This window comes from Orbilia oligospora, assembly GCF_000225545.1.
Source record: "Orbilia oligospora ATCC 24927 unplaced genomic scaffold scaffold00054, whole genome shotgun sequence".
Taxonomy (NCBI): domain Eukaryota; kingdom Fungi; phylum Ascomycota; class Orbiliomycetes; order Orbiliales; family Orbiliaceae; genus Orbilia; species Orbilia oligospora.
In genome coordinates, this window is record NW_011645611.1 from 1256446 (window position 1) to 1279057 (window position 22612).

Here is a 22612-nt window from a genome sequence, read left to right on the forward strand (position 1 = left end):
TCGAAGTGCCTTGCAAAGCGCCATCTTTTGTGTCTTTAGTGAGAAACAGAGAGACACACACACAGAAAAAAGAGAGAGGGAGGTAGATGATGCTAGTACTAGAGTACTAGAATGTTCTGTTGTGTGGTGTGTGGTGTAGCTGTGTAGGAAAGTGTACTTACTTACTATACTAGACCCGAGATATCTAGATCAATACCATTCATCGATCTAGACAGATCTCAACGGATTTGTCGTGGCTGGGCTAATTATAAGTTATAGCGCGGGCACATGAGGCTATTTCTGCAAGTATTCGCATCCTAATTAGCCAATTAATATAATCAGTACCATTCAGTGCCGTCCGACTGCTTGTATACACGTATACTTACTACCTAACTATCGGATTCTTGCTTTGGTTCGCTTTGATGACATATTTCCTTGCTCTCATAGGATCTCTCGTATACTTCTTATATAAGGAGCTGTTGTAAAGATGTAATCCAACCGCTATTACTGGACCTCTCGATGGATCCAATATCAGGAGATATCAAGATGATCCCGTTGGTATTGGTAATTGTGGCCGGGTGCAGCCAGCCCTCCTCGAGCTTGGCCAAGCTTAGCTTCCAAAGCTGGCTAAACGGAACTTTCCTGCGTTTCCGCCACGCCGTTTTATCGATAACTCCGCCAAGGAATCCCACCACAAAGAAATAATATTTTTTTTTACAGAAATAAATAACCACACTTCGTAAAAATACATATCACCATTCACCTCACAGTCATATTCTGTTGTTAATTCTGTCTTTTTTTTATATTCTCTCTTCTACGCGCTTCTATCTTTCCAAAATCAAAATATATCATAAAATGCTACTCTCTCCTCATATTCAGCAAGCAGCGGGACGTTTCCGTTCCTGCCTTGCACGCGACTTCAGATCATGAAGGTCAAAAAATCTTGACCGAGACACAAATAGATGTTGACTCGCCGCAGGTCACGAGGATATGTCACGATGATGTTTCGATTGTTCTTTGAACATTGATGATTCATCCTAAACAAAGCCGATGGACATGATGGACGACATAAGGGAAAACAAAAAACAGTTTCAGCCACCGCACTGATCAAAGAAAAACGTGGCACGACTGTGGCAATATGAATTGTCTAAGACCTTTCAATCAGCATGCAATGTCGATTGGCAATGTTTTGAATCTTAAATGAATAAAACGTCGCCGGTCCGAATTGCCATAACTCAATCTTTTGGGAGCCGCAAAAATCAGATATATGATGTTGACGATGCTTCTGGAAGTATCTTGGTCATCAGAAAGCTATCTTTTGCAATGTATCATCAAAGTTCTCTTCCACCCTTCGCAAGGCCCTCTCCGTTGAGGCCAAGTCAGGATGGCAACAGAGTTCTTCGACCAATATTCCCTCAGCATGACAACATGCCCGACCCATCAGCCAAGATCGGTCCGTCCAAACTTCTGAGCGCGTACTTGGATCTACCGGCAGCAGGGCCTCGATCAAGAAGAGACTTCGAAGTCTACAATGATGGGCAATTCGATGCTGCTGAAACTTTACATTCGAAGGAAATCTTTGCCGGCAACCAAATTAAGCTTTGCGTGGGCGTAGATCCTGCCGTAACCGAAGCACTTCGGTTATCCAAGGAAGGTGGCGAACTTAATCGGCGGCTCTTGAGAGACAGGGAAGAATACCTTACGAGGCATCCTGGCGAGGAAAATGTGGCGCGGAGCGTCTACAAACAAGTGGAGTATCAAGTCATTGACTTGCTCCAGAAGCAAGATTTCCATTGTCTATGGCCTTTTGCTATGGTGTTCAGTTGCTACGAGTTTACGAGTCACAGACGTAACTTTCAACATGGACATTGTCTCTACTTGATGGTAACGGTGCCATCGCAGGAGTCATGGAATTCCGTGGAAGCACTCCGCAAGCTAGTGATAGACCTGATACGCTGCAAAGGCCCAGCATATCCTCTGCACGTTATTATCCAAGAAATATCTCAGCACGGTATGTTGAGTGATGAGCGGCCACGACTTCTAGAATCACAACGAGGACGATGTTTGCCCAAAAACATTGATTACCATGTTCGACCGCCAATGGGCTCCTCTATAGGACCCCCGGGCGCAGATCTAAGTGGTACAATTGGCGGCTATGTGACGACCCAATCCGGGAAAGTTTACGCCGTGACAGCAAGTCACACCGTTGGAGATCAGCACGAGGCAGTTGTTTCACCGTCGACTGTAGATCTTGATACCTGTTATATGCAGGCTTCTGCCAAAGAACAGCTGGCATTGCAGGAATTGGAGTTCCACCTCAGGAGCATCGGCCCAAACTGCAAAGAAACTTTCGATTCCCGTCGGAAGTGGGAAATAGCGCAGGAAGAACTACTTGTCTTCGCGGATGCCGGCAAGGCTACCGGAACTGTCTGTGAGTTCGGTACCGTTCACAAAAAAAGTCAAGGAGCGTTATATGTGTCACACGAAGGCACGACAATCAAGAGTTACTTGGATCTCGCCCTCGTGGAATGCCACGGGCTGCGAACAGGGTTTAACACGGTTCCGTGTACTTTGTGGAACGGTTCTTCTGCAGTATATGAGGTTAATGCGGCTCGGAGTCCCCTCCATGGCGAACGTGTCGTCAAGAACGGACGTAAGTCTTAGCCCGTCGATCCGAATTCCCCTGCGATTCCGCCAGACTAACAGGGGCAGCTAGGATCGACGGGTTTGACACATGGCAATATTTTGTCAGAGTTGGCTGTCGTTGGGTACTTTGAGACTGAGCTAGTAACGGTAATATGGAGTGGTGTTACAGCATCTGTTGAGCCTCGGATCATCAAAAATTGGTGCATAACTTCAAGCCGTTGTACTCCAGAAGACAATATCTTCGCAGGCCCCGGCGACAGCGGTGCCTGGGTTCTCTCAGAGCCCCAAGTTTCCGGAGAACGGCATGGCCCGGAGGTGCTTGTCAGTCAGATTCCTGTACTTGGTGCAGTTTTACACGGATTCGTGTCCGTGGAAGGTGTTGACTTGGTGATGTTCCAACCCTGGGAATTTATGGCAGAGGGCTTTAGACAGCTTACAGGAGAAGAATGTGTACCATGTCTTCCGCTGTCAGACAACGTAGCTCTTTTTCGTGAGCTTCAGGGCACTGTCAATGGCTGTGGGGTCTGCCTTCTAGAGGGCCAGGTTGACCATTCCATTGACCAATGCCCGGAACGCTTTCAACCAGAAGGCTCTCGGGCCCTTTTCGTGAGAACGAACGGAGGCGTTAGAGTGCTAGACCAGGCCGAGGATTCGAATGACCAGTATCGGCCACATAAGTTGTCCAGGGTACCGTTCAGAACCCAGCAAGCCGCTCCACTGACAGCTCCTGCACAAGAAAATACCCTGTCATCACCCTTCACCATGTCGCCAATTCCGGCGCTAATTGACATCGACGCGCTAAGCAGCTATTTCATTCCAGTCAGCGACGACAACTTGGAAATGTAGAATACTTCGGTAAGCACCTCAAAGCTCCATGACCTTTATTCTGCCTACCCGTCTCTCCTCTTGCTTGCCAATTTCATGATGATTCAAAATTTTCAATGCATAGTTCACCTGAGGGCCCAAAGCCTAATGAACGAAGCAAAATTATCCATCTTTCGCTCCTATCTGATTTCAAACAAGCAAGCCTGTTACATTTACCAATGTTATAAATACACACTCCTATATTTGGATTGAAGCTAACTTTGGTATTCAAAGACTATCTAGGGATGTACAGCCGCGACACGGTGTTAATAATGTCTGAGATTATTGAGTTCTAAATACTACCCTAATTCTAGATAGAAGTTGAACTTAATGATGATTTAGAGATTGCAGCAAGAAATATATACAGAAGTGCAGCGCTTTTCAAAGAGTAATATTGACAAGTAGTAATAGTAGTATGACGTAGTATTTTTCATCAAAGTGAAGAATTCAACCTTCTAAAGCCACTTTTATTAAAAATCCTCTGAGAATCTCACCCCCTAAATTATATACTGTAACCCCCACCCCCCTCCTAGCTTACAATACGATAAAAAAAAAGTGTGTGGGATTATCGAGAATTATTCGTGGTATGTCTGGCTACGTGTGTGTGTGTATGCTCGCGGGCATAGTGGAAGCGAGAGACGGAAAATTTTTGAAGTCCCCTTATGCCCGAACACTCCTCGAACCAGCAGCACTCTTGAAGCTGGCATCACACTCCGCATATCCCCTACCAGCACCGAATCCAAGACCGATCCATGCAGGGAATGCTCTTCGCTTGAACAAAAGGACCGAGAAAACGATGCCGAATCCGAGGCCGAGGCCGGATTTTATGATGGCGTTGGAGAGGCAGAGATCCCACTATACCGAAGAATTTTAAGCATATTAGCCTTCTGTTTTTTTCTTTCTTCTAGCTCCTGTTATGTAATAATCCACCGGGTGCATTCATCAATGCCAATTGGGTCTAACGAACCTTATCATTGAGAAGAGTCTCTGAGACAGGAGCAGATACTCGGCTGACGACCTGCGATGAGGAAGTCGATGGTGTGGAAGTCTCGGATGTGCCTGTGGTTGTCGTCATTGTGGCGGATTAGATTATTTTCGGAGGGGTTTTACGAAGGGATATGATATCGGATTAACGGGAGTTCGTGAAGAGTTCGAGGATCAATTGTTCGAGAATGTTTCGACAATCGATTAGGTTCTGGCCTGTTCTCGGCGCTTAGGTGGCTCTGAGGTCGGAAAAAGGTGGGATGGTGGGAGCGGTTGAGGTTCGAAAGAACGGATTTTGAGGTTTAGCACGAGCGTGATTTAATAATCTCTGTCTCCGAGCCGAACTGGACGCTGCAGTGTGTCTAATTTTTTATTTTTCGCCTGCGGCCAGACTTGGAACCCGCATTGGCAACTCATCCCAAAGAAAAACCCGTCCTGTAAAAAAAATACGAACTACAACAGGACGAACAAAAAACATCGAATTCTATCGCGCAGCTCGGCACCATGGTGCTTTCAACGGCAAATTTCACGAAATCCCTTCGCGACAAGTCAAAACCGTTATTGGGGTTATTACCTACTGCGCAATCGGTTTGTAGGGGCGAGGTTGCTTTATTTTTTCCTGGGAAGGAAGAATGGCTGGTGGAATGGCTGGTTGAGCGGTTGGAGGATGGGACATCGTCGGAGTATGTCTTTTTCACTCTACATTCTTTCAAAATGACACTGTTGATAAGAATATGAGAATGCTAACCCATTGTGGTGTTTCGTAGTGGTCGATTATCCCCAGATGCCTGGAATACCCTCTACGACCTATTGAACACCCCAGACCTAAGCCTGACTGCTGCTTCCACGACACTGCGAAAGCACAAGTTCGCCGGAATAATAGCGAAAACTTTGTTAGATGCTGTCGCGACATACTCAAGTGAAGAAGAAGAACCGATATCAAGCAACAATGACGCTGAAGACATCGAAATGCGAGATTCTGCGTCTTCGACAAGCTCGTCAGCTACCGAACCTGGAAGTCCCCTCCTTCGCACGACATATGCCCGCGCCAATCGTCATAGGATAAAACGAGAATGGACAAGGCGAGGTCAGCAAGTTGAGGTCTTACTTTCTGCTATGTTTAGAGTTGTGGAATACCTGAAAGTACGGTTCGAAGGAGGGTCGGGTCGAGATCAGACGAATCCGAAAAGAAGAAGACTGGATTTGACGACACCGATTTTCAAGTTTTCGCCAGAGACAGCCGCTGAGCTCTGTGAATCGTACTTCAAGCTACTATTTATCGTGGTCCAAGGCCTTGGTTGGGTCGATGGTGTGGTCAACTGGACGGTTTTGTGTCAAATGATCTGGAAGTCGTGCTCCTATGGGGTGTCTGATACCTCTAAGGTAATATCAAACACTTTCGATTTTTTTTATAAAAAAAAAGATATAATGCTAATAAGGAATATAGCTCGCGTCTCTCGTATCAGGAAAACTACTACAGCCTATGTCCATGATCCTCAGTGTACCCTCCTTGCCTCACGATATCAGAGAAATAATCGCCGGGTTTCTAAGCAACTACATCTTCCAACCTATCTCAGCACCGAAAGAGAAACGATCTGAATTTCTTAATACTTTTAAACCTCTTGCAGATGCATTTGCAGACCAAAAATCTGCGTCAATCCCGGAATCTATCGCTTTGTCGCTGCCTGTCATTTTGGAATTGGCAATTGAGAAGGCAGATAGGGACTATTCGGTTAAGCAACGGCGGCATGCTGATGGATTCGTCAGTATCTTGTTGTCCTGGATGCTATCCACCACGAAAAACCATCTGACGGTTCATACCGAAATTTTGGATATCGCCATCAGAAATAAGGTCACCGTGGAGGAAGCAGCATTGAAGAATTCAATCAAGTTGGCATTACGACAACCCTCTAATGTGGATTGGGCGGTTCTACAAGCAGTTGCTAAGATCGATTTAGACGTCCTACTGTCTACGGAAGGGGATACGGTATTTGATATGATCTCAGGGATAGATACGAAAGTCTATGGAGAGGGTGTTTGGCGATTTATCCAACAAATCGTCACTGTTTCGGTGGAAGCCCGAGACCTAGAGAGCCTTTTCGAGAGATGGTTCACATTACTTGGCCGGGATGCAGAAAATCAAACGACAGTCTGGCGGTATGATCGGTTTCAATTGCTTATGGCATCTAATGTAGAAATCGGTTTGACACAGAGCCAGATCCAGAACGTCTTCAAGAAGTACTCGTCGTCTGAAACTATCAAGATTTCTTTGCCGATAGTTGATAGTATTCTACGGGGGGTCACTCGGATAGAGACGATTGATAAACTCGGGTCCGAAGGGTTGGTTATATCATTATTCAACGATCTCAGCATTATTCCACCGAAAATTGATGAGAGTAAAAGTCAATGGCAATATTGGAGGGTGCTACTAAGAGTATTAGATATGTGGCCAGGGCTAGAGTTCTCCAGCAAGATTGGAGAAATCAAAGATATATTGATTAAACGTACAACGACACTCTTATCTGGACCCAAGCTTAAAACAGACATGGCTAAAGAACTATCAATTCTCCTTACGCTTGTCTTGGTATTCCGAGAGCACGAGTATATAGACGTTGAGGAGCTCGAAGGGGTCCTAAAAGGAATCACACCCCGAATCAAATCAACCAAAAAGGTTTCGTGGGATGGCAACTTTGACAAAATATCTAGCTTCCCTGATGTTGCTGTGTCTTTTGTCCATACAATAACGTCTCGGTTCGTGACTTTGCTAAGGTAACACCCCCTGTGTTTTCCTCGATACTACTTAAACTCTAACTAGCAGCAGACAGTTAGATGATAATCTCTTGCGGGAATTCTTCTTGTCTTTCTTAAGGAAATCTTCCGAGGCAACCGTCGAAAGCAATGTCGTGAGCCTAAAATCGGCTTGGAGTTCTTTTGTTAGAGGAGACTCGAAAGTCTATGAGGACGTAAAGGTCAAAGGTAATCAATGGAACTTGATACTAGAAGCCACATTTTGAATACTAATCACCGGAACTAGATGTATTCTTCACAGCGATACTAGAAGTTCTACGGGTGGAAAAGCCTTCGGGCCGCCAGCTTTCCGCTATCCTCGATGTTTTCACTGAATGCCCCCTAGCTACACTCAGGAAATCGCAACGAGAAGGTATTATTGACGAATTATTCTTGGTCATAAAGCAAACGATAGACCCTGAGGAGCGGCGAAAGGTTCTGGAGGTTATGGTTCGGCTAGCTCGGTTATCGACCAACTCTTCAGCTCTAGCAACATCAATAGGTAGTCCAGACGGACTCTATGGGCTATTTATAGCTAGTGATACAAACCTCAATGCTATTACTGACCTTGCTAAGACGGTGATAAGGTATGCATGTTATCTTTAGTGTGGGCGTTATCAGAGATTCTAACTGGATACTAGACATCTTGCAGAATCTCGACATCATGAGAAGGCAGAGACGCAGCTGTTAGAAGCGATCGTTCTTGCCGATACCATGCTAGATAAAACTGGGGCAGCTGATATTAGAATTCGCGCTTGGTCGCATGCGGTCGTGCAAGGAGTCATACATATTGCAAATGATGACAAGGAAGATGCCGTCAAGGAAAAGATATACTCGTTGATAGACAAACTATCCGCAATCTTGATACGGCTGATCACGGACCCGGCGAAGGATTCGGAGACTGAGGGCGGTTTACAACAACGGAGCCTAGATCTAGAGTTTTTGGAGCCTTTGGTTCTCCTGGTCAAGAACCGTGGTGAAAAGGGTATAACTGACTTTGTACCGGCGAATAAGGTCGCAGGGCTTCGGTCCCGATTCGATTCCATGCTTTTGGGTCATAGAAAATCTTCTTCGGATCAGTCTTTAATATTTTATGCCCGTGCCATTTCGACAATTGCGAGCGATGATGGGAGGCAGGCTACCGATATAGCGTTCCTACTCGCTCATAAAGGTCAGTTCCTCACTATACTTTGGGGGACCCGAGACATAAAATCTAACATTCATATTTGGTGTAGGCTTGTATGAACCCTTCCGCTCCAGTTATACGTCCACCATCTCCAGACTAGAGCCCTTAGCCATATTTGATCTCCTCAAATATGCCAGCGATGCTGTTTTCCCAGCATCTTCACAAATACCGTCCTCCTTCTATCTGATTTTACAGGATATATTGGGTATTGCAGTCGGTGAGTTTTCGAAAAACATCAAATCTTGCGATACCAAGGAGCATGGCTAACATTTCCCCTGAAGCCAAAAAATCCAGTGACGCACAACTTGACTCTCAAATCTCGTTCATTTTCTCTCAGTTGGCATTAGCAGGTCCTGCTTGCGATGATTTTGAAAGTCTACGTGTCCTTCTAAATACCACCAGTATACTCATTAAAGACAAGGTGAGTTCCTCTTACCCCATTGAGAAATCTCCGAATCTAACAGTTTCTCTAGGGGCTCTCAATCTCACAATTAAATATAGAGGAAACTCTTGCAAGTATTTCTATCACGGTTTCATCACACGGCCCGCAATTCACTTGCACCATGGCTAGCACGGACCAAATCTTCATTCCCACTTGTGGTATTATGGCAAGCATTCTCAGCGGCCAAAGATTTAGAATCAAAAACCGACATGGTCTTGTTACTGCCACTCTAGAAGCCCTCATGAGTCTCCTCTTCATTCCACGAGTTACGGGCAGGAAGAAGTCAGATACCGAAATCCACCCCCCTTGGCTAGCCAACGCCAAGAGCTGGACGGTAACCAAGGAAGCCGCAGTCTCATACTGTCGACTACTAACGATGCTTTGCGATCCGTCTACTTCAAGCGTTAGGATGAATCGCAAATCTGATAATCTTTCCTCAGCCACAGTGGCAGCAAGGAAAGCGGTAGAGCCGCATGTCCCTGGGATATTGAAACGATATATCAACTTGAATCTTACACACCATTTAACGCCAGATGTCAGGGCAGCTTTGACGCCAGGCTTGTATGCTATGTTTGACGTTATGCAAGAGTCTACCCTGAGATCTTTGAATATGAGCCTGGACAATCCAGGGAGGGTAGTATTCAAGGCTTTGTACGAGGATTGGAATAAGTTTGGAAAGTGGGTTGATTAGAACCCAAGGTACTCAGGTATATATTTACTCTATAAACTTGAGCTCCTGTAGTATATATGTGTACAATAAATCAGATACCCAGAGCACCAAAAAGCCGATTCCATGATCTTCAAAATACTTGTGTTTAGAGCTTCGCCTTGTGATCTCCGGTGTCTGTTACTTCCTTTGCTGCTCTCTCCCTCAGCAATTTCCTTAAGATCTTACCCGATGGATTCTTCGGAATTTCATCTACCCAAACGATACCCCCGGTAAGCTGCTTATAGCTCGAAACGACCTTTGACATATATTTCTTTATGTCTTCGCTTGTTACTTTAGAACCCGCATTTCTAACAATGTAGGCTCTAGGACGTTCGTTATCCGCCCATTTGATGCCGATGACGCCGACATCTGCGACATCTGGGTGCTCCAGGAGTACTGCTTCCAGTTCAGCTGGTGCTACTTGATAACCTGAAGACTTGATGAGTTCCTGTACCGTAACCCAATTAGCATATACAACCTTCCAAAACAAAGTAAACGCAAGAAATCTCTTTACCTTCTTCCTATCTACAATATACCATAGGCCTTCGTCATCGACGTATGCAACATCACCAGTCTTCAACCACCCGTCTGGAGTAATTGTATCCGCTGTCGCTTCCGGCTTGTTATAATACCCCTTCATAACATTGGGTCCGCGAACCCATAGTTCTCCTGGTTGGTTCCTTCCTAGTTCTTTCCCATCTGCATCGACGAGTTTTGCTCGACAGTTTGGTGCAATGTGGCCAACGGTCCCTCGTTTGGGATTAACATTTAACTTGTTCTCTCTTTGCACAATAACCGCACAGGTTACTTCGCTCAATCCGTATCCTTTTTTCCGAAATTTTTTAAAAATCGTACATTTTTAGCTTAGTTTTCCCCTTTGACATAGAGTTTTTGAATGTCGAAAGTTTATGGAAATTTAAAACTCACCTTGGAGAATCCTCACATTGTTGAATTTGGCTTCGGCGGCGATAGCTGTCTCTGCACTCAGAGGCGCAGCACCACAGCCAATAGACTTAACGGATGATAAATCCGTCTTATCGACAGCTGGATGCTTCGCGAATGCCACGATAATAGGCGGTACAGCGGCAATCGACGTAACTCCATACTTCTCGATGCATCTATACACATTTTCACCTCATTATATTAGCATAAAATCGCCCACCTAAATCCACACGTTTCCCCATTTAACGGAGAATTAGAGCATAAAAAAGGGGGGAGGAACCACATACTTTAAATACTCCACAAAGTCAAACTTCGGCATAACATAAACCTTAGTCCCCTGTTTCGCAGACTGGAGCACAAAGGCCGCCATACCATACGCATGGTACATCGGAATCGCCGCCAGATTCACGGGTGTATAATCTGGCACATCCTCATCCATAGTGATCGATTGCGTAGTATTCGATACAAAATTCTTATGCGTAATCTCCACTCCCTTCGGCATACCCGTTGTACCGCTGGAATAATTAATAGCAACGGTAGTATTTAATTCATCCTTGCTTAACTGTCGCCATCTGAAATCTTCTCTGTCGGAGAGAATATCTGTCCAATATCCTCCAATGGGGTATTGAGCCCAAGCGGAACGATTGGGGTTCTTGATGTTATCGTCAAAGACAAATATCTTCCTCGTATCTAATCCGGTTACCTTCGCTGCTTCTAACGCTGTAGGTACTGCATCTGGCGCCACGAAAAGTACTTTTGCGTGAGCGTCTTTGATTTGGTACGCCAGTTCTCTAGCTGTGAATGTGGGATTTGCGCCTGTGAATACACATTCAGAGCCCACGATTCCCATGAGCAAAACGGGGAAATATATGTTATTGCTCGAGAAGACGAGAAGTTTGTCTTGCGGCTGTAACCGGAGTTTAGTCTGGATGCCGCTAGCGACTCGGCGAGCCAATGATCGGTATTCGTGGAGGGAGATATGTTTCTCCTCGGGGTTGATGGAGTCTAGGTATATTGGCTCTTTGGAGAGCGGCGCATCAGGCGACCCGAAGAGCCAGGTGAGAAGGTCTACTTCTGGAATGTTAATTTCTGGAAATGGTGAATCGAATGGCATCTTTTCTATATATAAAAGAGGCTACTCTTATACGCAGGTTTTATCAAGGTAAAAAAAAGTATATTGAGACGAAGTTATAGGCCTAGCTAGATACCCCAGGATTCAAGATATATATAATAAATGAAGCCGGATATTAACAAGAACCGATACCGACGACACGGAGTGAGGAGGAGGAAGCGTAGAATATATAAGCACGAAGAACCGAGGGTATGGAACATGGAAACGCACGGAGCGGGTCATCATCTTGCTTTTACATGCTTTATTAGTGTGCTCACTACATTCTTAATTGGTTTTGAGTCGGGAAATACTCAGAGTGCGACACTGTTGAGGGGCATATGTGGATCTCTTGATGCCCTTTTAAGCCGTGGCTTCCCCGCAAAAACGCCTAAAAGAATAATACTGGGCGCCAATATATTTCGTCTCGAGACCCGGGTTCGTCTAGACCCAACCGAAAGTGGGTAAAAGATATCGGAAGGAGCCATCTGGAAGCATATCCGTGGGGGGTTGAATGCAGTCTTGCATTTTGTCACAGACCCAAAAAGTTTAATGTTTTTTTTGAATAGGCCAACAAAAGGATCTGGCACAGCAAGCTTTGCTCGCAATTTTTTATAGGTAGCTTAAGCGGCTTCGTTCTTAGCTTAGGATTAATTTCCTGGCCTCAAACTTGATCTGCTTTCCACTTTTGTGGTGGCGAAATTATCAAACCGAAACCCGCGATCCCGAGCTATTGATATAATTGATAATGGAAAGGGCCAGAGCATGGAAAGAGCATTCCTCGTGGACGAAAACAGGAGTTGTTCAAGCGAATCCAAAGATATCGAGCATTTTGAAAATGCAACTACCCGACGGAATATTTACCTTGCGCATTCTTTGAGAAGCAGCCTCAAAGTGCCCGTAAATACACGTGGTTAGTGCTGCAGCTCTTGCATGGCAGTGGCACACCTAGCCCGTGTTGATATTTGTTGCATTTTTTGCCCCCTATCATACGCCTCAAGCCGAAACGACAGCGGCTCGACAACCACGTGAAATCCAATATGTAGCCTCTACGCATGGCATTCATGCAATCATCTTCTGTGTAACGTAGGGACAACCTTCGGCCTTCTCCAAAGTAATGCATAATGTTACTTAGGCTTGAGGGTATAAGTAGGGTTTTGACATGATAGTAGCGGCTGACAAGAATGAAAGAAAAGAAAAAAAAAAATAAGGAAACGAGAGTCTTAGCAAGTTATCACTCTGTCGAGGATAAACCAGCTATCCTTTGTAACCCTTTCAAAGAAAAGCCCCTGGCCTTCGAATTCTAGCTTCTGACAAAAACGAAAGAAAGAGAAGATACCCCAAAGCGCAATGTTTCATGCAAAACGCCAATCAATAGGGACTCGGCCCTTCGCAGGATCCGCAATCATGTTAAACGCCGCTGGTGATAAATCTAGATCATACTCGGCACACCCTCCACACCTGTCAACAACAGTAATGACGACCTCCTGCCGCTTTTTCAAGGCGTGATCATATTCATCCCGAACAGCCAGTTTTCCTCTGCGCTACAAAGGAACTTCGCCTGGATAATTATGGATTTTCACGCCCCGTGTGCTATTGGAAGAAGTTGTAGCTTCCAAAACGCCAGCCCTCGTCCTTGTTCTTGTTGCAAACGTCGTAACAGGATCATTTATAGGGCGAGTGTCATTGAGTTCAGTCCATCTTCGGCTTAGAGTTCCAGTATTGGAGCGTCGACTGAAGCCTCCCTTTGGCCGCACAACTATCTGTCGTCCGCAGAACGGATTGTTGTTGCTGTTGGCAGTTGCCATCGAATCAAACAAAGCATGTCCGATTGCTGCAATGAGATCGGAAGCTGAATTCGTAATCCCACAGGAACCCAGCCCTGGGTCATAGTAAGTTGCATCACCAGAGTAAGTCTGTCCGCTGCCTCCGCCCCTGCCTCCCCCACCGCCTCCACTGCTTGATGTTGGTGCAGGAGCTGACGAACGTGAGCTTGCCGGAGTGGAACTCTCAGAGCGTGAACTAGCAACTTGGCTGCTTTCAGCGCTAGCAGAGCTTGACGAGGTGGATGCTTGTGTAGAGGATGTACTGGATAAAGTAATGATTCTCCGAGAAGATGAACTGTTCAAAATACCAAAAATAAGTATGCATATATATTATCTATGGTCATTGTTACCCTTAAGTTTTTCACATGAACTTACCTTTGCTCAGCCGGAACAACAATTACACCTCCACCGGGGTCGTTATAGATTAACACTCTCACAGAGGAACTTGGAGCACCAGACGAAGCCGTATTTGTGACTGTATACGGAACACTCGTATAAGTTGTACGAGTACTCCCGCCAGAAATCCTTGTTGAAGCCCCAACGACAGTTGTCAAAGAACCCAGAGTGACTACTCGCCCGCGCGAAGTTACAGTAGCCGTAGGACTAACGACGGACGTAGTCCCACCGGTAACCGACGTGGTTCCTCCCTCGACTGTAGTAATGACACGACCGAATGTAAAAGTTGCCGGACCAACAGTACTCAGAGGTAAATAAGAAGTGGCAGGTATAATAGAGCCTCTCGAGAGCTGATACGTGATACCTTCCGGCTGCTCGTATTGAATAGTAAAAACTCGATCACCGACTCGAGTAATTTCTGTAATGGTGCGAGTGGTAGTAGGGACAAAGATCTTGCCTCCGGCAAGAGTGATACCCGGTCGAGACCCATTGGCACCGACGACTCCATTTCTTTGAGCGCGAATACGTCTAACTCGTTTTGAAACACCGATTCCGATGCCTAGAGCGATGCCCAATACAACCAAGAACAGAAGGGCCATTAATTTGTAAAAGTTTTTGCGGCGGAATCCACATATATAGAGGCTATGAGGTTTAGAGGTGCCAGCGAAGGTTCGTGACCGAGCATATTGCCGCAGCCCAGCGTTTGGGTGGAACTTTTCGAGAATACCGAACCCCATCTTTGATTTGACCGATTGCGCGAGGGTGTCTATAGTAGGAGCGATAGATAAAGCGAACTGGTGGCCTTTTCCTACCAGCTGGGGGCAGGCTGGAATGAAGACTGAAGAACTTTCTGACAAATAACATACAGACATAATGACGATTCCCGCGCGGCGTGGTATTATTCTCGCAATTGCAAGTCTTATTGTCTCATATGGTTGACTCAGAACGGAGGGTCGGGGTAATCCCCAAAAGAACATGATAATTCACGTTCATCTTGTCTCGTATCTAGACCTAGAAGACGTTCATCCAAAAATTGAATTTTATAATTGACCCGAACGGAGTACAGAACAAAGAGGGACGCCAATATATGTATTATTGGAATTTCAAGGGCATCTCTCCGTTGTCACACTTCCCACTACCCGCAAATCTAAGAACAATTGCCCCTACCCAGTTGGACACGACCGACTAACATGCATTTCCCAGACCTGTGTACAGAACCATAATATTGCTCTGATTTATACTACAGGCCTCCTACGACAGTATCGGAATTATGGAGGTCATTAATCTCCATAGCCAATTTATTTCCCGCCTAAGCCGAGCCCCTTTTGATGGAAGGCTTGAAATATCATATCCACCCTTCGCGTTGCAAATGAAGTCAATATGTTGTATTTGTTCGGGCTGGGTGAGAGGCCAACCCTCCCATACCAGCTATACTACCATCCCGTTACCATGGGACATGATTGGTCGATCCAACTTCATGAATTCAGAGTCGACTGGTATCATATAGTTCGAGGCGTTGGGGTATCCTTTGCATCTTGAAAGGCTCCAGGTCCTAAGTTCTCAACCTAAGTTAAGAGGAAGCCAATCACAAAATTTTGGCTGATCCGCGCGTGTTTCCAAAAAGAATTCGGATGAGAGGTCCTCAATAGTTTTATGGGATGGTACCATCAAACTAGCGCCTGGTTTGCAACGTTTGAGGAAGCTTCCGAACTAGCGATTGGCGGCCCCTTCAAACCCAGCTTGTATGCAGATCATTGTGTCCAGTAAAGACTTGCTAGACATCCAAGGTAGAAAATCTGGATCTAGATTTTGCTCTTGGGAAATGGAAAAAGGTTTGGACTTACGCCAAGCATCGGCTCCAGCTTGTTAATTCAAAAACCCACGGTATCCACTGATTGATCACAATTCGGAAGCATAAGAGGAAGGTTGCATTCTCTTCCACATCGGCTGTTGAGACAAAGTGGTTCGATAATATCGCATGAAATAAGCCAGTTAAACATTAACTTTTTGAGGCTTTGCTTTCGAGCTCACAAGGTACTCCGGGCATTCGTATGTTGTTGGAAGCCCACGCGTTCACGACAGCGTCATTATTTTTGTACAGAATCGGTGCGCACGTAGAATATCAGCCGGACCGGTCCACGTCGTGCCCATTATTAGTCAAGATGCTTTAAAGTGCGTGCCCCTCGCTTCGACGACAACGTAGCACGGATTGTTGACTAGTCAGGTAGCCCAACGGTGGTACGTACCACAGCGGTGTCAACTCTGCCATGCTCGTTCACACTTTATAACGCCAAGCTGGGCTGCAAGGCGGTTGCTAGCCATTAATGCATTTTCCTTTCGCAGCTCGGTGGCGCAGGTACCATCCTTCTCGAATCCTCGAAGGCGTTCGTTCACTCTGTTCTGATCTGGATCGATATCTGTCATAAAACGTAGCTAAGGAAGTTCCGTCGACGTACAGGCTGTCCATTCTGTTAGGCTTTCCCGTTTGCATAAAGTCTGCAAAGACTAGTGCACATGACAAGGATTACTCGAAAGGATCGAATAATGATCGAGTAAGAAACGGTCAACCTGCGTAATCCTTAACCAATTTGTCGAACTAAGAAGCTTGTTTTGATCTTGAGTCTGTACGAGCTCTCCTGTGTCCGTCCCGTCACGCTTAATTAAGCTCTAGCTTCTTTTTCGTTTGCCGCCTTCTTGTCTTTGACAGACTGACAATGTTGGGGATGTCGACCTATATATAAAAACCTCGGTCGGTAGTTTATGCGCCATCCTGTTTTATTCGAGCCAACAGAGCACGAAACACCCAATCGTTCGCCTGCCATCCCACTTGGCCGGGGTTCTTGTAACAAGCTTCCCGTTAAATTTCTCTGATCTGGTTCTTCATCGGGTTGGGTCCATTTTTGGCTCGGGTCTTTGGAGTTGGCTACTTACATACTTTTTACTTGACTAACCACTTGGTTAATTAAGTAACTGACTGTTGGCATCTTCCTGCCTCCTCACTATTATTAATAATAATAATTTCCCATCACTTTTTTTTTTTTTTTTCGGTTCCGCAATTTCTTCGACTATTAAATAATTCAGCATCGACTAGTCCAGTATAATATTATTTTTATGTGTCCTCAACAGCTTCTGAGTCCCATCTGTCCGATCGAGTCTCTCCGAACTTCCAGCTTCCAGTAACGATTCTATACAAACCTCAAAGAATAACCCCAATATAATTATAATACGAAACAGTTGGTTGGTTGACCCGACACAGACTTCTACGCAATTTTATATCAATCGACGTCGTCGCCATCGCAAGCGGAGTGAGAGGTCTTGGGTCTGGTCTTCTCCCCGCCAACCACGTTTCCCAGCTCATCTCTAGCGCGCCCTCTGATTTCCAATGCTCATTCCTCCCGCATAATTAAACCCCATCTCATCAACCTCCCGATTATCGATATCTCTTCCTCCCTTTCGACCATATCAATATCTTCGACAAACCATCTACCCCTGGACGCCCACTAATAGGACTTCTCCTCTTCCTCCTCATATCAATCACAGAGGCCTTCTCCGAAATAATACTCCAGGCTCTACAAGACCCCAATTGGGTTTTTCCTACTCTTGCAAACATGGCTCAAGTACTTTCTCCTATCCCTTCCGTCTCTACAACCAACGGCATGCGAACCGAAAACCGTTCCCTCTCCATCGATATCGCGACAGCATTCTCCCCTGTCGACGAAAGAGGTGCCTTCATGCACGACAAAATCTTCAAAGAAGGTTGGTTGCATCAAAGGACGCGAAAGACAAAGGTATGTTATCACTTTCGATATCTAACATTTGTAAATACCGTTGCTAATATCCTCTTTTTTTTTCGTTGCTAGAACTGGAAACGCCGTTGGTACGTGCTCAGGGGATCAGCTATTAGCATCTACAAAGACGACAATGAAAAGAAACTGCACCGCCAGATTCAACTCAGCGACCTCACAGCATGTGCTCCACTCAAAAACGACAAACGTCCTCACATATTTGGTTTATTTTCACCTACCAGAAACTTCCATTTGCAAGCTTCAAGCGATGTAGAAATGAACGAATGGGTCAAACTAGTTCGTGAAATGACGGCATTGGAGGAATCAGATGAGCCGTTGGTTATGAGCCCGATCTCAGAGTCACATCCGATCATAATCCCCAGAAGGGCTTCACAACCTCTCGGTCCATCGAGTCCTACCGCTAGACCACAAGATGGCCATGTTGGTTCATTTACCCTCGACTATTCTGGTGCCTCCATGTCATCAACCTCTGAACTCGGTGGAGTAATATCGCAGACATCACTTGCAATTCCCACAGGTGAACCCAGTACGTCTGCATTGAGACCAACATCACCACCAACAACTGCTGCCAGCGGTGCAACTGGAGCCTCAATGGTTTCCCCTATCTCAACAAATGACCATCAAAACGCCCCGTCAACAACCGGCTTCAAACGCCAAGAATCGGAACTTTCCAACTTAGAAGGACAATTAAATGAATCTAGGGTTGTCTGGCACGGGTATCTGTACGTCCTAAAATCCAAGTCGGGAATTCGACAATGGAAGAAAATATGGGTTGTCCTTCGACCGCGAAATATCACATTCTATAAAAACGATGACGAATACCGAGCCCTCAAGTTGATCCCTCTCGAGACAGTTGTCGATGCTGTCGAAATTGACCCGGTTTCGAAAAGCAAGAAACACTGCATGCAATTGATATTAGAAAATAAATCATATCGATTTGCTGCTGGAAACGACGAGGGTCTCACAAAGTGGCTCGGCGCAATTAAGAGTACACTTTCAAAGAGCCGGCGGTAATAGCACGGGTTTCTTTCGGTTCCTTTTATTTCATTTTCTCCTTCTCTACTAGGTGTTTTCTTTTTATGTTACAAAATTCTACGGGAAGCCTCTTTTCTATTAGTAATTCACGAAAACTGCTTTTTTTTTCATAACGACATTCACTACGATACATGACATACGGCCGCCTTCCTAACTCTGCTTTCCCATGAGCCTTTTTATCTCTTTTTTTTCTTCAGACGACTATCACGAATCAACATGAGCGGGGTTTTGGTAATTTTTTCTTCACTGGTTTATTTTACTCCCGTGCGAGGGGCATCGACTTTCTTAATCGCAACCTCTTTCCTCATTTTTGTTTCTGTTCCTTCCATTCCCTTTCTAGCGTCGGCTACGACCTTCTTTCCCTAACGCTTCCCGCCGGTCGAACCTGGGTATGGATGGGAACCCCTGTACTACTACACACTGAGCATTCAAACCACTTTTTTTTTGTTTCCTGTTAGTGGCATTACCGACTCGACTTCAAATAACAGCGACTGGTTTCCTTTGTTTTTTGTTTTTGTTTTTTTCCTGTTGAGGAGGACATATTTACTCGATGAGCGGAAAACGCAGGCCTTTTCGTGTTTGGCGATTGTACTTCTACGGTCTTATTGGAAGCACATTTCACTATTTCATCGGATTCACTTGTAGCCAACTGTTTTATCAGTACTTGGTCAAAATATTAAAATGAGGGGTGGATGCAAATACGTCAGAGATGGGAGCATCCGGAAGCTATCTTTAGTTCTATACCTATATATATACCTGAAATCTTCGTGTATATGGTTTGCTCATCATTATGTCGGTAGTCGACCTTTAGATCCATGATCTATACATGTACATACATACTTCTTATTTTTAACACTTTGGAAGAAATTTATGCTTATTAACGCCTTCCTTTATATTATAAGCCTGCAGATTACATCCTGTTCGATCGTGAATCGAATCTAAGCCAAGTACGGACCTTTTATATATGATAACGACAGTGCAGGTCCACTATTACTTACATCAAGAGATTCTAATTCGTCGAATGAAATTTAGCGTCGACGCCTGTAAAGGAGCAGTCAGCAGTTCGGGTATCTGCCGGTCATGAATTTCTACTAGAATCCCTATTAACGAATCTAGATTTTTTCTTCTTTCTTTTCTAATTCATGTGCGCAATATTATCGATCTTTATAACTCCCTTTCTAGCTAATTCTGTATAAGATCGATGATCTGTCATTAGCTTGCATCGCATCATAGTATATATAGGTATTTAACTAGTAGCTATAGTATCCCCAGAAATCTAAAACCACTGAACTACATACTAAGTAATTGCTGGAAAAGTTACGAGTCCAACCCCTTTCGTTTCTTCCTATGACATCGATATGACGTTAGTATCCAAAAAAAAAAAAATCTGAGAACATCTTTCGGTTCGGGTCCGATATATATTGCGGCTGGCCAATCCGGAGCTATTGATTTATAGATGCTCCGTGACCCGGTCGATCAACTTGGTTTGTCTTTAGCTATTTGTATCAAGATACCAAATATGCAAGCTCGATCGACTACGGGGTCCTGATACTTCAAGATAAAAATAAGGATACAAATGCTAAATAAGTAAGATTAAGAATGAGAATGAGAATGCAGCAAGAATTATAGTAACAAGCCTAGCTGGAGGTACCGGCACTATATCGTGCCATCATGATTATTACACCCTTAGAAGGAATAGAAAAGGCCGATAAAAAAAGAGGATGGCACTGCAATATCTAGCTGATCGACCCCGTGGAAGTTCCCATCATGATATCAGCCCATCGACCTCGATCGTAAAGAAAGTTCCTAGGTGGAATGGATGATCTAATATCACATCCCATAGCTGGGCGAGGAAGTATGTAAGTATTCACCTACCACATACCGCAAGCTTAAGATCCTCCAAGATCGATCTTGATTAAATGTCGCCATCGAATCTTTATGGAGTCATCCAAACGACCCTATAGGATTGATTTCCGGACGGGAAAAAAGAAAGAGAAGACATATCTTAAGCGACTAGTTAAAATAAGTATGAGCGAGATTCTTTTTCTTTGCCGGGATTGAAGCCTCTCAAGCCCATCTATATATATCTAGTAAACTAGACCCGTTCACACAAGATATCTAGATGGATGTGAGGATTTAGTTATATAAGCCATAAAGGATCAATTTAAATTCGCCTGATATTATGACTTAATCTCGCAAATCGGAGGAAATTACTTCTACTTCTACTGATCCTGCTGTGATGTCGTGAAGAATGTTGGATCTCAAAACATGCATTGCATATAGATAGCCAATGCAATCTCGGCCCGCCACATACTACATATACATACTAGTATATATGCACACTAGAAGAAGAAGAAGAAGAAAAAGAAAGAAAAGAAAAGAAAAGAAAAAAGAAAGCCACAAAAACGGCGCCTTTGAGAGGAAATATCAGCCCTGGCCGAGATAAGTGTGCTAAAATCTTGGGATATCGCGTGGGAGGAGAGAGAGTTCTACATATTAGTGCTTCTCACGTTATTTCCACACATGCACACACGCGCACATCCACTCAAATCCAACATCGCAATCAAAAAGAAAGAAAACCACATAGTACATAGTGGCGGCAACCATTTTTAGAAAAAAAAGGGAATCGGGTTGCTGAAGAAGTAACAACTGCATGAATTGTTGAACTTCAACCCTTCGTGAGTGCATACATACACAGTACATACGACAAGATGGCGTTCTAACGCCCGGATCCGTGCACCGCCGCCATTCACATGAAGACTTCCAAGGAAGCCAAAAAGAATTCAAGATATCTAAAAGGAAAAAAAGTGTTGAGTCTATGGGTGTCCAGAACGTTTAACTCCTTCTTATCGTCCGTTTCGAGACCTCGGGGCGGCCAGTTTCGGGACGGTGTGGCCCTTGCTTCGGGGCGCGAACCTCGAACAGAGTCAGTTCGTCCCGGGCGACTTTTTGACTTTAACTACTAACTAGCTTCAGGGAAGGGGGGAAAAAGAACGCCACGCAGTCTCTGAAACTTTAATATAACTGTATCAATTATCGAAAGTCCGAAATTCGCCTGAAAGGAAAAAAAGCTTCAAGGGCAAAAAAAAAGAAGAAAAAGAAGAAGAATTAAAATTCTCCATCCGAGAGTGCCGTTTAGGCTGCTATTTCTTCCAGACCATTGTGGGGCGATGTCGCTGTCAATACTGCAAGTAAGGCGATATCACGCACGATGACTACCTCGGTCGCCCGTCTGCGTTCGATACATCGAAAGTCATATAGCTGGTATACGGAAAAGGAATATCAAGATACTCCTACTTGAGCACATGCATATATAGATATCCAATTCAAACGCTATGATATCAATGAAATGAATATAAAGAAAGAACGGAAATCAATACATCACCTGATGATCATAAATCAATATACAATCCCTCCGCGATATCGGCATCCCGGACTATATCATACATGCCCTACAATTATAATACACAAACCACATTACCTCTCTTTGACAAGCGACTTTAGCCAATGCAAGGGGGCGCGAAAAAAAAAAAAATAAACCGAACGGAAGGGGTCAAAGCATTGCGTGGAGCCACTATTACTAGTTAGTAGTAGTAGAATGCAGTAGAAACAATCTAACCTCGGGGTTTTAGATAAGTTTTTAATCCATTACCAGAGTGTGTCAAGCGATACGAATGTTTGCATCAAAACATCCATCCCGCTCGTTGTCTCGTCCCATGGATACCCTTGGTTACAGATATATTACATACTCTGTACGCTGAAAGAAAAAGGGAAGGTTTAGGGGTGATATTATATATTATTCTTAATATACCCTGAAGATTTGATTGACAGTGATCATGTGCAGCCGACTAGCTACTAGTTCACGTATTTTATATGTTACATTCGAACGCGGTTGGGAAACT

General features: G+C 44.7%; 6 protein-coding genes across 6 annotated transcripts; 3 read left to right on the plus strand and 3 right to left on the minus strand.

Moving 5' to 3' along the window:
* Positions 1–1302: 1302 nt before the first annotated feature.
* AOL_s00054g392 (uncharacterized protein) lies at positions 1303–3471 on the plus strand (the record flags this gene model as incomplete). Its single annotated transcript, XM_011121708.1, has 2 exons — positions 1303–2632; positions 2732–3471. The coding sequence occupies 2 exons, from the start codon at positions 1303–1305 to the stop codon at positions 3469–3471; spliced, it is 2070 nt and encodes a 689-aa protein (XP_011120010.1).
* Positions 3472–4149: 678 nt separating this feature from the next.
* Positions 4150–4564, minus strand: AOL_s00054g393 (uncharacterized protein; the record flags this gene model as incomplete). Its single annotated transcript, XM_011121709.1, has 2 exons — positions 4150–4344; positions 4457–4564. 2 exons carry the CDS (start codon positions 4562–4564, stop codon positions 4150–4152), a joined length of 303 nt encoding a protein of 100 aa, XP_011120011.1.
* Positions 4565–4977: 413 nt separating this feature from the next.
* Positions 4978–9579, plus strand: AOL_s00054g394 (uncharacterized protein; the record flags this gene model as incomplete). The annotated part of the gene is made up of 9 exons (XM_011121710.1): positions 4978–5156; positions 5241–5856; positions 5921–7224; positions 7289–7449; positions 7508–7847; positions 7902–8431; positions 8496–8663; positions 8728–8867; positions 8920–9579. The coding sequence occupies 9 exons, from the start codon at positions 4978–4980 to the stop codon at positions 9577–9579; spliced, it is 4098 nt and encodes a 1365-aa protein (XP_011120012.1).
* Positions 9580–9703: 124 nt separating this feature from the next.
* On the minus strand, positions 9704–11653 carry AOL_s00054g395 (uncharacterized protein; the record flags this gene model as incomplete). The annotated part of the gene is made up of 4 exons (XM_011121711.1): positions 9704–10045; positions 10112–10422; positions 10525–10715; positions 10827–11653. 4 exons carry the CDS (start codon positions 11651–11653, stop codon positions 9704–9706), a joined length of 1671 nt encoding a protein of 556 aa, XP_011120013.1.
* Positions 11654–13191: 1538 nt separating this feature from the next.
* Positions 13192–14606, minus strand: AOL_s00054g396 (uncharacterized protein; the record flags this gene model as incomplete). The annotated part of the gene is made up of 2 exons (XM_011121712.1): positions 13192–13768; positions 13849–14606. 2 exons carry the CDS (start codon positions 14604–14606, stop codon positions 13192–13194), a joined length of 1335 nt encoding a protein of 444 aa, XP_011120014.1.
* Positions 14607–17477: 2871 nt separating this feature from the next.
* AOL_s00054g397 (uncharacterized protein) lies at positions 17478–18689 on the plus strand (the record flags this gene model as incomplete). Its single annotated transcript, XM_011121713.1, has 2 exons — positions 17478–17657; positions 17730–18689. 2 exons carry the CDS (start codon positions 17478–17480, stop codon positions 18687–18689), a joined length of 1140 nt encoding a protein of 379 aa, XP_011120015.1.
* Positions 18690–22612: the final 3923 nt, after the last annotated feature.